Here is a 15,256-nt window from a genome sequence, read left to right as displayed (position 1 = left end):
CGAGCGGTAGTGACCCAATGGCCCCTTGGCAGTGTTGCTAGCAGTTGTTACAGTTGCCAGAACGGAGCAAACGAAACCCTCACCGTACTCATTTACGAACCACGAAGTTTGTTTGCTCCCTCCTGGTCAGCCTTAAGAGTGGTGGGACAGAACACCTGCGTTAGAGGATAAACGAATATATAGAGGACGAAAAGAGGAAGTAAACAAAGCGGCCCTTGTGAAAGCCCTATCCCTTCATGTATATACAAGGAGGAAAAATAGGCTTACACGTTCGAGCAGAAAAGCAGGCTAGCAGCTAAAAGTGGGGTGAAAGTGGGTATATTAGTGGATACTTCTGCACAAAATGTATGCAAATATTGTCTGTCAAAGTGTGTTTCTTGTTTCACAATAACGTCATACGACTATTCACCGTCATTCATGATGGTACATTTTTAACGGAGAAGATTTCTATTGTCAATAACGGTGAGCAATCTCGTTTCTTAAACGGTTCTCCTATGATTTTTTTGTCTTGGTGCGAAAAGATAGTTTATAATGTATGATAACGGTCGTATAGTTATGACGACTGGAAATCACAGCTTTCACAGAAGAAAGCGATGGCTTAAGCCGAACAGGCCCCATAGACTTGCTCGATTAAACTTCAAATACTTTCTCTACTTAAATAAGCAAGTTACAAAATGAAAGAGGTTTGAAATGACGGGATTATGTATTGGGATTCTTATGTATTGATCCACGGGAGGTGCTGCTATCTGTCAATAGACTGACAGCACAAAACGTAATGTACGCTTGAAAGTTACGATAATCTTCGAGGAAGTTATCAATATTGTAACACCCTTATAAAATAATAAATCAACACTTCCAATAATAATAATAATACGATGGTAATGGTGATAATGACAGTTATTTTCACTTCTGTCTGCCTGTACATAATTACCGATAGAGCGCATTTGCTTTAACTGTAAGCCTACTTTTGAGCGTTCCTGTATATAGATACATTTGTATGGACCAAACGCGTAACCATGTTTGGGTGCATGTTTGTATCAAATGTATCGTTGTATATCCGTCCAAATGCAGCCGTGGAGCTTATTGCAACAAGGCCATGCCAATGAAACACGACAGTCGGCCAAGGGACAGTTCAAAGGACCTCTCGCTCATGGAGGCTGCCACTACCAACATATAAGCATCACTACCACTCGTGGAAGTTGCGAACGTGCTTCCGCTATGGCAAATGGCCGGGTATCCGTTTAGCAGTAAACAGCTGTTGGTTGGAGTGTAGACATAAATTCATTCGGGTAAGGGACTAAGAGATGAAAGCTGAGTGGACGCTGAAAGGTTGTTCATGCAGACCTAGCTCAATGAAGACGATAGGCCAGACACCGAACGCCCTGCCGATGCCCAATTCCCCGTTGCGTCTTCCTTGTCGAACGCCTAGGATTTGCCGGACAGCCTTACAGACAGACCCTTACATGCTGCAAAAGGCCGCCAAAGCGCGTAGAGAGCAACAAAGATCACACTTTACTCACTCACTACAGCGCACGCACATTCAGTCGTAAAGCGATGCTACTTACTCTCGTTCAGCTGCTCCGTCAACTGCTGAGTTACGTATGGCCAAGCTCAGCCGGGGTGGGTCGAGTTGCCCCAAATTGAACCGGAGTCCGAGCTGTATCCTTTCCATCTATATCAGCACGATCTAAAGGGTCGTATCTAACTTGTGGTGTCCTTTGCTATCGTAACGTTATATCACGTTTACTCTTATACATTGGCTCTCTCTGGGAGCCTGCCCATGCCTCGCTGCTAGGCCCAAACTGACTGTAGGACAACTGCAGATAATAACCATGGATTCTCCTGAGTTTAATATGAGAGGAAGAAGGCAAGCGCTTTTCTATATGCCGCTTGGTCCGCTGATTCGTGTTTTAGCGAAGCTTCTTCGGCTGCCCACGAGGCGCCGATGACGATTGTAGCGATAAGGGTGGCTTTGGGTATCCAGCAAAAAGGACGCGAGCCATCCCTCGCAGCGGATGGACTACGGTATGGACGACTAATGTTCGCTGCTGGATTGACAAATGCGAATGTAACGTATCGGATAAATGTGGCTTGGTCTAGGTTAGGCTTAGCAGACTGCATATGTGCGGTAGTGGTAGGCAGCGGCAGTAAAGTAACAGCCTTTGTGTTTTAAGAGTTAAGCGACCTTTAAGGTCCGCATCTCTCTACGGACCATGGTGGAAACTTTTATCTATGCCACTAAATTCAGTTCTTATTATTATTTCTGGATCGAACGGGGAATATAGATACAGGGGTCAAATGGAAAGGCGCATGCTTCCAACGACTAGCTTGATCGGTACAAAAGTCACATCCAATTTTGTAGTTCGACCTTTCTTCTGTACATTTTCGCGAACCACAAGCAGTCTATATAGTCATATTCCCACGATGACAGAGCCCATTAAAAGAAGTTAACCAAAATGCACCTTTCTAGGTAATATAGGGCTACGAGCTAAATCCGAGTGGCGTTTCCATGTCCTCAAACCTGTCTGAATGTTTAGAGCGGTGAAAGGTTTGTTTATTACCAATTCCAGTTGAAGTCTAGAATGGTAAAATGTTTTATTTCATTTAGCTATTACCCTCTGCGTTGTTGTGCTCTTGCCTTCAGTCAAGAGTTCTATATAGATGCTTGCTTAGTTTAGAGGGTTCACCTTATAAATGTGGACGAATATGCTACGAAGAGGCAACGGAAGACGACGACGATTACCAACCATGGACGACTGCCTGGCTACGCTCTGTTCCGTCCATTGTTACTATAGTTTAGCGCGCATACACTCGTGCAGTTATTTTGTCTCTCCATTCGTTCCCATTTTGCTTCCACCCACCCTTGGATCTTGCTCTACAAAGTAGCTAGGATGGCAGGCAGCCTGTTGACGGCTGATACGATCCAGAAGGCTGGTGTTCTGCGCTGGAAGCCACCTTTTCGTTGTAAATGTCGGCCCTATTCCAGCAGCAAACAACGTAAGCCCTATCAATTCTCTGGTTAGCATACGGAAGACCAGACCCTGCGAGATGTCTGTCTTTCGAGAAAGTAATGACGACCACTCGCCGCTGATCATCGTGCAACGGACAACTGAGAAGGAGTCGAAGCTAAATGGATGCCGTAACGAGTAGCCAATGGATGGTGTGAGTCTACAAAGGCCAAGTTGTGTCTACTATTATAAAGTAAACAGCTCGCCTTTTCTCTACCGCTCGCGAAAATATAGAGGAAAAACGCTAGGAGATAGCTTTAACAGCCCCGTGGACTGACTGGTTTGTAAACGGTCAGCCTTCATGCTGTACCACGCTATGTACTATATGCTTCAAAACGGTATGGAGCGTCAGACCCGAGGCGCATCAGAAGTAATCGATTTAATGTGTGTCACAACATATTTACGCACCGTACGCTTTAAACGTCTCCACGACAAGCGACTTAATTCTTGCTCCTGCTGCTGCTGTCAGCCAGGGCGTTCGCAACTGTGGCAGCTGCCCGTTCAGATGCTGCTCAACTTAACACAGGCGGGACCGAACTGATGCAGCAGGCCACACACCATTCACTGTGAGTCGTTCCCTGAGAAATTGACACGTCAGAATTGACACACTGGCTAGCTCTGTAAAAGGTTACTGGCATAAGGCGGGTTAAGGTACACATACCCACAGGCACACCGCCGATGTTCGACAGCTATCGAGCGGTGGTAGGGTATGCCGAACCTAGAGTTAGTGGGCACATAAACGGTACGACTATGGAAACGTCAAAAGGCTAGACGCAAAAGAAGAAAAAGATCTGGGGAATGCCGTGAGCGAAAGGTAGCAGACAGCGCCTTGATACCGCCATCGCAGCGTTTGTACTGGTAAATGTCCCCTGCCAGGGAATGGGCTAGTACTGCCCCAAAGGAACGAAAGGTTTCTTACTATCAGGGATTCTGAAAGCGGTGCCGCATCTGTTGGACGCTATGTGGAGACAACGGTGTGAGGGGTGCCGGGCGGGATGTGTCAGACGATTCAAGATTGGCTGGAATTAGCACGCGTCCAGCCTTCTTGCTTCGAGCAGAAAAGCTTTGGACCAAGGGAATCATTGTATGGAGCTATGTATAGCGGTACGGAGTATGCGCTACGAAACTCCTATGAGCGGTCGTATTTTCTGGCATACGTTATCTAGTCCAACGAGCCACAAATGCCGTCGCTAGTCTGTGCTTTTACACAGTTTGGCAAGGTCTGTTTCCTGACGGTTGCAGGAGGGAAGTGTAACGCATGCCAAAGAAGCCTCTTCGCCCAATCAAGCAAAAATAACAGAAATGTGTGTCACGGGCAGTTCAGGTTGGCAACTATTCTACTGACGTGTCAAGTGGGGCGTATATATGCTACTACGTATCAGCCAGATGGGATAGTTTCTATGCGTCCTAACGATGAGACGAAGTGCACGTATTGGTATGGTCAAGCGTGCGACAATGCGTGTTCTTAATGAACCCTATCCTACTTACAGGATAATTCCTATGCAAATGGTTTAATAAACTACAGTAGCACTTTGTTCTTTACTCAAAGTAGATTTCGACGTGTTAAATAATTGATCCCCGTTTTAGCGAATTGGCTTGGTACGAAAATCGTCGTATGGCTTCTTTCCAATCCAAACGGATGGATAACTACAGATTTTTCTAATTATAAATAAACAACGAGACTTTTGTCAGCAGCTGACCATTGCCGCTGTAACCGGAACGATCATGGTTCCTACAATGAGAAATGTTTGCTTCTGGCTATCTCCTATTGACAGTACACAGGTAGACAACGCTTTAGAGGACTTGTTCTCACCACGAAAGTGTTATCAGGGACAGGGGCTTTATTGGTGCTAATGCCCAAATTGTTCCTACAGGGGCACAGCGAAAAAGATTACTCAGACGATTTGTGGTTACGGCAGCTAAGCCAAGATACAGCTTTCTGCTGCGGAATGTCATTGCCAAAGCTGCAGCTGCTACTATGAAAGTCGCTTGCGAGATGCTCGCTCATGCGATGAATCGGATAAACAGGCATTCCCTGGTGGCTACAAGGTGACCGCGACGTCTGCAATGCCGGGTTTCCTCCGGGTCCCCGGCCGTTGCCTGCTTATTTCCCCTCTGTTGCTGGCTAAAGTTCTTTTGGCGACCAGCAGAGAAAGCCAAAGAGAAGTCTTGATAACTCGATTATAGCATATTTCTTGTCTCGCATCTCCTAGCAGGTGCAGCTGCTACTGCAGACACTGTCTCTCGATGTTCCCTAATCAACTCTCGCCATTTCGTGTTTCGGTCTTTCTCTACCTCTCTAGCCACTTAATAGCAGCGCTACATCACCCCCTGGGTACCCCAGCTTCCCAATGAAGATTCGCTTCTTGGTTTTCATGCGATAGTTAGCAAGGCATGACCCTTACTATGGCTGTAGCACTACTCACGCCGTACTGGAACAACCATCTATAGTTGGAGCCGCTGGCTAAATTTGCTTGATGATTACATAGAGCAGAGCAAATCGAACCAGCGAGTTAGCTGATCTTTGTCTTGTCTTCGGTTCATCGTTTTCTTCTTTGATCTACCGCTATTACGCCCTCGAAGGTGAGATCTGGCGGAAGTTAGTACTAGGAACAATATAATTGTATGCGACTGTGCGCGGAACTTAAAAGGCCCACTATCGAGGAATGGAGCACAATAGTCTCGTTCTCCAACAAGGGAAGACATAGTAACTTCGCTGTCTATTGATGGGATCTATGGCAAGTGATTTTGCTGCGGCGTCAAAATACTACCACTTACTCGTTGCGTACGTACGCACACGTATACTACTGTATGTATTTTGCATAATACGATCACATGATAACGAATCCTTACTTAGAGAAATAAAGCTAAACTAAGAATAATGTTCTATTGTGGTTTTGTTAAAAAATGATCAACTTGTGGCTACGGGTATAATGTGCTGCACGTCAGTATGTATATTTTCTGCGGTCCTGTGTTTATGCAAGCCCGATGTACGGGTCGATCTGGATACGCCTGCCATCTCACCAATGCTGTTTATAGGCCAGTCTACTTAACATATACATACACTACATACACATATACATAAGCTGACTTACAAAGAAGGTCCTCGCCAGGCCGGGTCCCTGAAACTGAATGACTCAGCAGGCTAGCGGTCGAGTGTGCTTTTTCCATCTCGGCCTTGTCTCCCTTGCGGTCAAGCGACATCGTCGTCTTTGCTTATGGTGACTGCAAGAGTCATCTATGGCGTAAGCAGGCAGGCGGCAATAGAAAAGCTTGGAGCTGGAATAACACCGAATGACTCATGTTTGAGCTGGGAAAACGGCAGAGGTTTTTCCATAAAGGCTGCCCATTTTTCCTAGAGCCCTTTGTCCCCCCCCCCCCCTTTTCTTTTTCATTATCCAGCGCTGCGCTGCTTCTGGCTTCCGTTGCCTCTATCTCGTCGCAGCCGTTGCAGTCAGCGAATGGATGCCTGAATAGCGGACGATTGGGAAGTACTTGGTTGAAGTCAGGGGCAGCAATAGTTTTCCGGATTTCTGTGTGAAGTGAATGATCACAGGCAGAGACAAGACAGGAAGCGCAGCAGTAGGGAAATTCCCGATCGTTGGAGCGCGCTTTGTAAGGAGAACGGCCTGTTGTTGCCGGTAGCTCTACCATTAACCGTCGCTACAGCTCCCACAGACGGCTTTGCTGCCTATCATGGTGGCTGGCTGTTGCTTCGAACCAGGCCAGCAGCTTCAGCTTCTCCAGATGCGGCGCCGGCTAGACGCGTTAGACAGCTTTGATGTGGAGCGAGTAGAAAGCTTTGCCTTCTAATTAACAACAGCAAGAAGAGCCGGGGGTGTGGGGCGACTGAGACTCTTGTCTCTGCTGCCGCTATAGCAATGGCGATTGGTACTGATGCTGGTTAGGGTCGTCTCGGCTATGATTCTAAGCCATGTTAGATCGCGTATCAAATAGGGAATGTGACTTTAAGCGCTAGGGTCTCGACATTGCACATTCTGTCGCTTCAGAATCCTGAATCCAAGAGAGGAGCAGCCAGCCGGGGGAAATGCTCCAGGCAGGCCAAGTAAACGCTAGCTGAAATGCCTAGAGTGACGCTCGACACCAAAGCCAGCCTGGCCGTTCTGGAACGCGCTATTCGATTGTTCTTCAGGGTTCGCCTGAAACAATCTGGATAGCTGTGGAAAGGAGCCATTCGGCGGTGAAGACCGAGAGCAAAACGTCGATGTGGAAGCCTTCAGTGGAGGAACACTTTGTAGTGTTCCTCAACACAAGAAGACACAAGAAGGGATCAGCCAAACCCGGCTGAAAAGGCAGGGGATGGCAAGTACCTACAGCGGCCTACCGATGGCCTGCGGCATCAAGGCCACGAGCTATACACCGCCAAGCGAGTTGCCACCGGGTGACGGCCGCGTAGTGAAACGAACGTGAGCAATAGACTCCAGACAACGAAAGAGCATGAAGCATCGCTGAAAACGTCTTTTGCTGACCGCTACCACCCGCCACTGCTCCTGCCATCGGTACAGCGGCCATCTGAATGCTTCTGAACGAACGACAACTGAATCAACGAACAACTTGCGCTTTTTCTGCGTTAATAAAAGAGTCAATCAGGCGGGAACTGGTGGAAATGGGGCGCGGTGTGGGCGGCTTGAAAAGTGCAGTCATAGCCGAAATTAAATCTGAACTGAACACAGCCGGTCATGCACTGCCGCCTAGGTGACGTTTACCACCTTTTCTCAACTGCCTCGCGCGCTCTTGAACTGTACACAAAAACGTCCAGCTCCTTCTCTTTCGCTAGGTTCAACCTTTCCTCTCTAAATGCCTCCTTGCTTAGACCCTGTCGTTCCGTAAATCTCTTTGGCAACTGCCCTGCGAAAGCTTCGGAAACCTCAAGTGAACTCATGTATCAGTACGAAATGCTCCGGTTCTGACGGAGTTTTTTTGATGACTGCCAGCGTAAACTTCCACATAAATGAATTCCCGATTTCTATGTCTATAACATTTTCGTTGGGGCCGAAGTTTTCGGATCTAGAAAATGTGGTGTAGATTAAGATGCGGCTTACGTTGCACCTAAGAAGTTTGGGGAACTACCGCATTTTTGTGTTTTAACAGGCTAAGAAGGTATGGACAGATAATCGAAGGCCTTTAATATAGGGTCACAATTTGCATTTTCTAATATGCATACACTTTCATCCTTTGGCGTAAATATGGGAACATTCCATCTGTAAGCTCAGCCTTTTACCGATCTACAGCTACCTCAGTATTTAAATATATAATAACGCACGAACAGCTGTGTAACAATATTGCAAATGAAAATTATATCTTTTTACAAAATCTGTTTAGCATTTCAACATTTGATGACGCTTAAAGGGCGCCTATTAACCAGATCTTTTTCTGGCTTTAGCAAAAAAAATTTACAGGTATTCAAAATTGTCACCGTGACTTGATATAAAATAACATAGGTTCCTCATAGGTCCGTCATAGATGTATGACACGCTTCTCATTAAGCCGGTACAATTTTTCTTGACTTATCATTCAGTGCTTTGCGATTTCTGAGCAAGCGACTCGGTCTAAGGCACTTCGTTCGTATACCGCTGCTAACGAGTCTCATTGCGGCCAGTGTACCGTATATCAACGAATCAAGTTTTTCTCTTTTTATCTTTCATGACTCATTTGTTTACGGGGATCGCATATACCTACTCAAAGAAACTACGAAGCTAAGTATGTTCACTCACGTCCCCGAGGGCTGAGACTGCGCAGTCTCTGCGAGTGGTCATTAACGTGTCCACTTTGGCTTAATAATTCTCTAGCTAGGAAACAACAATCCTTCACTTCTGCATCTGGTATGTATACAAAAATGCTGCCAATAAAACTATATAGCAGAACATGCGTATCGCCACTATGTCGCCGACCATACTTTGCCAGATTTAACTCCCAGTGCGTGTAAGGTACGTAAACATTGCTCCGTAAATGAACAGTCAGCTAGCCCATTACGTACGATGCGTTCAGGATATGGCATTGACATTGCTCCCCGAGCAAACAAACATTGGAGTGGCCAGTTCCCGTTGCTCTGACAGAACTAGAGATAGAATGGCATAATTGCTGCTATGTAGAGTTTGTTAGGTTTGCATGAATCAACCTAGACGAAAAACTGCCTGATTCAGGGGCCCAAGCAGACCCAAGACAGACGCTAGAGCATATGGTAACATGCTAACACATAGTGGCATGGTACACTACGTGCTTTAGGTTAAGAGATATATTGCTGCTTAACGAGCATAGAATATATAGTGGGTTCATTTGCCATTATAGTGGACTGTGTCTGCCGGCTGTTCGTCTGCTGGTTTCGTAAAAGAAACTCAGTGAGTGTCACACTGTCAACTGTTCGCAAAGGTCAAGCTTACTGCTAGACCAGTACTGTCTATATGGTCAGATGGTCTTCGATGCGAAAAGGGCTTCTGTGTTTGCGTAAAGGCGCACAATGGAAAAGACACGATCACAGCGTCGTTAAGGAACGTTGAACACAATATGTCCTGAAAATGCTGAAGCAGTTGCACGGGGGTGCTTATATTGTGTACAGTGTAACAAAGTGTTGGTGTCCCGCTTAATAAAGCCGTATTCATTTCTAATACAGCGAAATCGGTGTCGAGAGGCATCCACATAATGTGAAAGCCTGCATGCTGCAAATCGTCGGCGAAACGTCACGCGAATCCGGCGGGTCCGGGTAAGCTTGGATACCTCCTGCACATTCTACCTCTTAGGGCCTATCTAGCGACTTGCCAGCAAAACTCAGATGATTGGCATCTGCCCATGCCGTTAATACTGCACTTCGTAATCATAAGATATTCATAAGTGTACACGTAACTACACACGAAGTGGAGATGGCACTACCTCCTAGATTGAAGTAGTTCCCAGCAACTAGTTCAATACGAACCTGCAACAGTTGCACACAAGAGCGTTCTTTCCGACAGGGGGCGCTGTCTCGGTCGTAACAAAAACGAACAAGATAGAGAAATAAAAAAAAAGCGAAAGATCCGCAAAATGGTGGAAACTAACGTGGCGAAAAAGATTTCCAAGAAATATCTGATTGACTGTACAGTGATGGCTCGCTCCAACCGTGGCCTTCCTGTTCACGCGTTTTCAAAAAATCAATACCATATTTTTCTTACTGAACTACTTCCGCACTGCTTCGTACGATTCCAACGCTGGCCGGTCGGCCAGCTCACGAGTCCGCAATCAAACCAAAATCAAAAGCTCTTTAGGAGTCCTTCTCAAACAAACGCCACGCTTGACGAGAAAGGCTATTCAGTGGCACTTATACTCACCTTTTTACTTGTGACCTCAATCCCCAATTACCCGTTGCTTCAAAGCTTCCTGTTGCGTTCCACCGGGATTACAGCCCATAGGCGCCGTTGCAGTGCTCCAGGAGGCAACAGTAGCCAGGGCGCTTGCGACAGAAGCAGTTCAAACGCAACAAAATCATTAATGGCCAACCTTATCGTGCGCTCTGCATTTCTTCCACGGGTCAGTGGCGACTGCGTCGCACGGCGTTTAATGGTTGCTCGGCCTCTGTCATTCTCTTCCGCATACGGCGTCTGTACCCCATGGTATCTGGCGCACTGGGTACTCGAGGCACATTCAGTATTCAAGATCCATCCGTCTGTTAGCTCCTCCATTCTCCCTTGAAAACAGAGTACCGCAGGACTGTCAAACCGTATGGAGCTGTTATTACTATCGGGGGTATTCGAGAAAAGGGATTGATGAGTTTTTGATTATTTAAAAATGCTAACAGGACAGCGACACAGAAGGGAGGTGGGCATAACGGAATGACCGCAGTTAGCCTGGTTGCGAAATGTAGAAAATGAGTCGAAGGGGCCAAAAGTTTGCTGTGTTGCTGGGGCAGCGTAACTGGGCCAATCCTGAGACATGTTCCCGAGCATGAATGCTTCTGGCAGAACTCCTCGGACCCGATGAGCGGAAACGATGGCTGAACGGTTATCTGATACGGTCCATATCGTCGTATCTGTGCTACATCGCAGCACCCATACGCTGAGCATTCTCCAATAATGTGCACACGACAGAGTTTTTTTTACAAGTGCTTCCACTGTTCCTAACAATTTTCAAACGAGCTTTTAATTCTTGTGCATCTGGCCAGGTAGCTGTTAGTAGTGGATGAGAAAAGTAACTGATTTACCTTTTAGAGAGCTTGGGCCCAAAATCACTGCCGCACTATCGTTAAATAAGAGAAAAATAATAGAGATAATAAGAGAAAAACGTAGAATTAGCCAGAAAAGCTAGCAGTGCACACAATTGTGCACAGTGTACTGCATATTGATGCGTCTCATCCCCACATTTCTTTTCTCCTCGTTCAATCATCAGTAATTTGAAAATGTATTGTTAAAAATGCACAAATATGGTAGGCTTTTGTGCTACATATTGTTAAACAGTGCATCGTGTGAAGATAGGCGAACGTGAATCGATATAACGTATTACGGATAATACGAAGACAACAACATTTTCAACGAGAGTCACTCAAAAATATTACTCACGCAATCTAGTATGCAGGTTTTCACATGGTAGAAAGTTTGCGTGTAGCTGGCATATGATAGAAATGTGTCTTTTTTCATTGGGAAATGTAATTATAAATATCGTATCTCATATAATGCACGCTCACAGCATAATGATAATAATGTAATTTTCGTTTACGCGTATTCCACATGTTTCTTTTCTAATAGAGTGCACTTCTATACTGGAACGGTGCAACGATTCTCTCGTACATGTCTATCGCATAACCGGCCATTAAATATTAGTGAGATGAGCTCAAACAGATCTCTCTCGGTGTGTTAGAATGTACTTATATGAACACTCGAAGCGCGTTCGGGTATGGGTACGGAGTGACACGTTGTTTTCAGCTATATATAGCGGCATTTACGGCTGTACTGCAGTCGTTACTACAACAGCTGCCAACTTCGCCGTTCCTGGTTTGTGCTCACCTATGTTCTCTTGTCTTTTTGTCTCTCTGTCGTTTGCTCTGTAGGAGAGTGCCAGTCAGAAGGCGGGCCATGCCAGCAGCTGTGCTATGATCTTCACGATGGAACATTCGAGTGTGGCTGCTCGGAAGGTTACGTACTCTCCACTGACGGTTACAGCTGTCACCGTAAGTCGCGAGAAACTACACGCTTATTTCTCCACTTTACCCGCATCCCATTCTCCCACTACTGACTCTGATCACATCCTTACCTCTTGACACTATCTTTTGCATCCGTGTGCTACCCTTGTCCGAAACCGAATCCAATGTTCGCCTGTCGTTTTGTAAGCTTCACCAATTCGCAATCCGGTACCGTACGCGTCCACGAGCTCTTCTCGCGTCCAGCCACCCAGATTTGCCCACACCCGTCGACCATTACACGCAGTAGTAAAGAGTACTCAGATGTGCGCTCGGTCGTTAGAGAAACGGTTACTTCAGCGCACTTATTTAGTCGAGACCCCCTCCACCCTATGTCGGTTTCCAGGTGCTCTAGAAGCGACCACTGGGTTTTAGGTCGTCTGTGTGGCCTCGCTTAGGCAGTTTGTCTTATCCTTCCTTGAGAAGGCTGTTCTGATTACGTGTATAGAAATATTCTTAGACTTAACAGACGCGTAATTTGTCTCTATAATAGAATTACAGTGTATGGATGGCATTAGATACGAGTTATTCGGCGACGCTCTGTCGCTTATAAATACTTGAGAAACGCAAAAGGAAATGCATGCTTTGGGCTAAAATATATGTTGTTATAACAACAGCAATAAGGTAATGTGCTAAAAATGTCACTTTTCCTTTTTTGTTTTTGTAAATTGAAGCACCCTCTTAGTGAACCTTAACAATGTACAGTCGCTGTGCATAACGATCTGGTGAGTCTCGTCTAATTTATTGTTCAATGAACTACTTACTGCTAATGCAGGGCTATTGAAACTGAAAGCGTCCGTGTCATTTTTTCCGCTAAAACAAAGCTAGAAATGGGAATGGTATCTGGGCTTAACTGATTGTAGTTAACAGCGTGATTATTTGGGTGGTGTGAAAAGGTGGTCTTGAATGTCTTACATGATACAACACTGCGATGACCAGCAGGAACTAGACGATCTATAAAAATAGATATGAATATCTTCTTTGGCAATACTAATCATACTAAAGGATACACTGAGTTCATGAAAGAATTATACAGCTAGCCATTGATGATCCTCTGAAGATTTCACGGCTCAAAATCAAAAGAACCTCATATGCCACCTGCTCTGTTCTGCAAAAAAGTCCAACATCAATTTGCCTCGCTATTAAATGTGGTAGCTTAGGAAGGGAACGAGGAATTGAGTTTATAATTATAATCCTTGCTTCAACATCTGTAAGACGGTCTGTTCAACGAAAAAAATGAAAGAATACGTCTAGCGAAGAACTTCATGTTCGCCGATGTTAGGGCTAGGCACCTTATTTCGGTACCTATTAATAACTGAAGATTCGTATTAAAAACGACGTTCAGTTGTCAACTGATCTTCTTAATCGTTCTTCATGATCATCCTTAACCCTGTCATTCCCGTTAGTTGATGAAGTAACGCGGATCTTTGCCATTAGCGTACTGTCGTCATCGTTTACCGTGTCCTTTTACTAGTACTAGAAGTACTATAGTCATATCTACCTATGATCAGTATTTGCTTCCGTACCAACACGCTTGTCATTAGACGAGCCTTACTAGCATCTCTGCCAAGTGTTACCACATGCAAGGAACGGTTAAGCAGGTCGACATGCTTTCAACAAAATACGTCCTGAGCAAAGATCTCATCAGTGGTAGTAACAGCAGCAGCGGTAGTATAGGTTTGAGCCTGTTTGGGCTACAGGTCGGGCTCACCTAAAACAACTAGCCAGACAAGCACGATACAGAAAGACGACGAAAAAAACAGTGAAACAGAAAAGCGTTCCGACAGTCCTGATAAGAATAGAAGCGCAGTTGCTACTAATAGTCTAGATTTGTTGACTAGTTGGCCATTGTTGATGCTCAGGCCTTCTAAGTAACTTCGACTGCAACCGCCGTCAAACGCTAGGTTCCGTTTTTCCTCCGAAACGAAGCCTGCTGCTACTGAAATCAATACGACTATATTCATATTCGGCCTACCAGTGCCTAGTAGCGGTAGAATAATTTATGTTGCCAATACGACCCGGCCGTTCGTCTTATCATCAGATATATTCTTTCTCTATTCTTCGCCTTTCCTGCATTCTATGCTACGATCTATGCGCTATCATTTCGAGTCGATTTCTCTATCAATTTGGTTGGACCTCGGCCGTTCATGCGTCTTAAATCTTATGCAATTCACGATCTATAGCGAATAACGTAACGCGCATCGTTTGTGCAGAAGAACTCGTATTCACAAACAGGCAACCATTCGTACTTACAGAGATACAAACATATACATGCACACACACAAATGCACAGATAGACATATAGCTCTTTCCACCCCAGGTGCCCTTTCGACTTTTCCTGAATTCCAAAAAACCTAACCCTTCTCTCTATGCACTACTACCACCACTATACGCACTAGATGCCCCACTAGCTTTGGGGGTGCTCTTTGTTGATGCCACACGCTCGCACGCACGCACACACACACACCTACACACAGACACACATACCTACACAGGCTCACAGCCAACCCAACAAGAGCGGATTGCCGGAGGTCGACGGGGACTGCCAGTGATCGAAGCGAACCGTAGTCGACGTCACGTAGAGAGAGGGCAAGCGAAAGCGTTACATACTAGGGAGAAGACGCCCCCTGCTGCACTTCAGCATCCCAAAACGTGTTCAGTTTCCTCCCTTTTTGTGTAGCAGGCAACTCAGCTGAGTTCCTTTTGTCTTCAACTACCGAAGTGACTCTTTTCTCGTATGAAAGGAAAGATAGATAGAGAGGAATGTTCTTTTTGCCGATTCTTTGGTCTTTTTTCTTTCTCTTGGCTTTCTGATCTTCTGTCTGTAAAATACACGAAGGCTGATTTGCTTGTGCACATATAGATCTTCATGTTATGCGATACTTGTTCGACGAAGCGTGCACAACGCCGAACCGCGAAGCAGACGAGCAACCAGGAAGGTACAGAGTGTGCGAGTAGGCAGGAAGCCACCTACAGACTTAGTAGCATTAGATACACACCAATGTGATGTGTATTTCGAAGTATACACATACTATATATGTTATATATAATACACGAAATATACACAGATATATATATATATATA

The 15,256-nt window shown here is 45.5% G+C and overlaps 1 protein-coding gene across 8 annotated transcripts in view; it reads left to right on the top strand.

Annotated features, from left to right (window-relative positions):
- LOC111249810 (pikachurin-like) overlaps nucleotides 1–15,256 on the top strand; it is a 226,426-nt gene that overhangs the window by 170,515 nt on the left and 40,655 nt on the right. For all 8 annotated transcript variants that reach the window (XR_015327236.1, XM_022804158.2, XM_086988268.1 and 5 more), the window contains one exon: nucleotides 12,043–12,162. Coding sequence is in view for 4 of the 8 variants with exons in the window: in XM_022804158.2 (XP_022659893.1) it covers nucleotides 12,043–12,162 (120 nt within the window). In the remaining 4 variants the exon portion in view is untranslated. The remainder of the gene's footprint in view (nucleotides 1–12,042; nucleotides 12,163–15,256) is intronic.

This window comes from Varroa destructor, unplaced genomic scaffold (assembly GCF_002443255.2).
Source record: "Varroa destructor unplaced genomic scaffold, Vdes_3.0 BEIS01000004.1, whole genome shotgun sequence".
In the NCBI taxonomy this organism is placed as follows: Eukaryota; Metazoa; Arthropoda; class Arachnida; order Mesostigmata; family Varroidae; genus Varroa; species Varroa destructor.
Note: the sequence above shows the minus strand (reverse complement) of the source record. Positions and strands in the feature narration are given on the sequence as shown.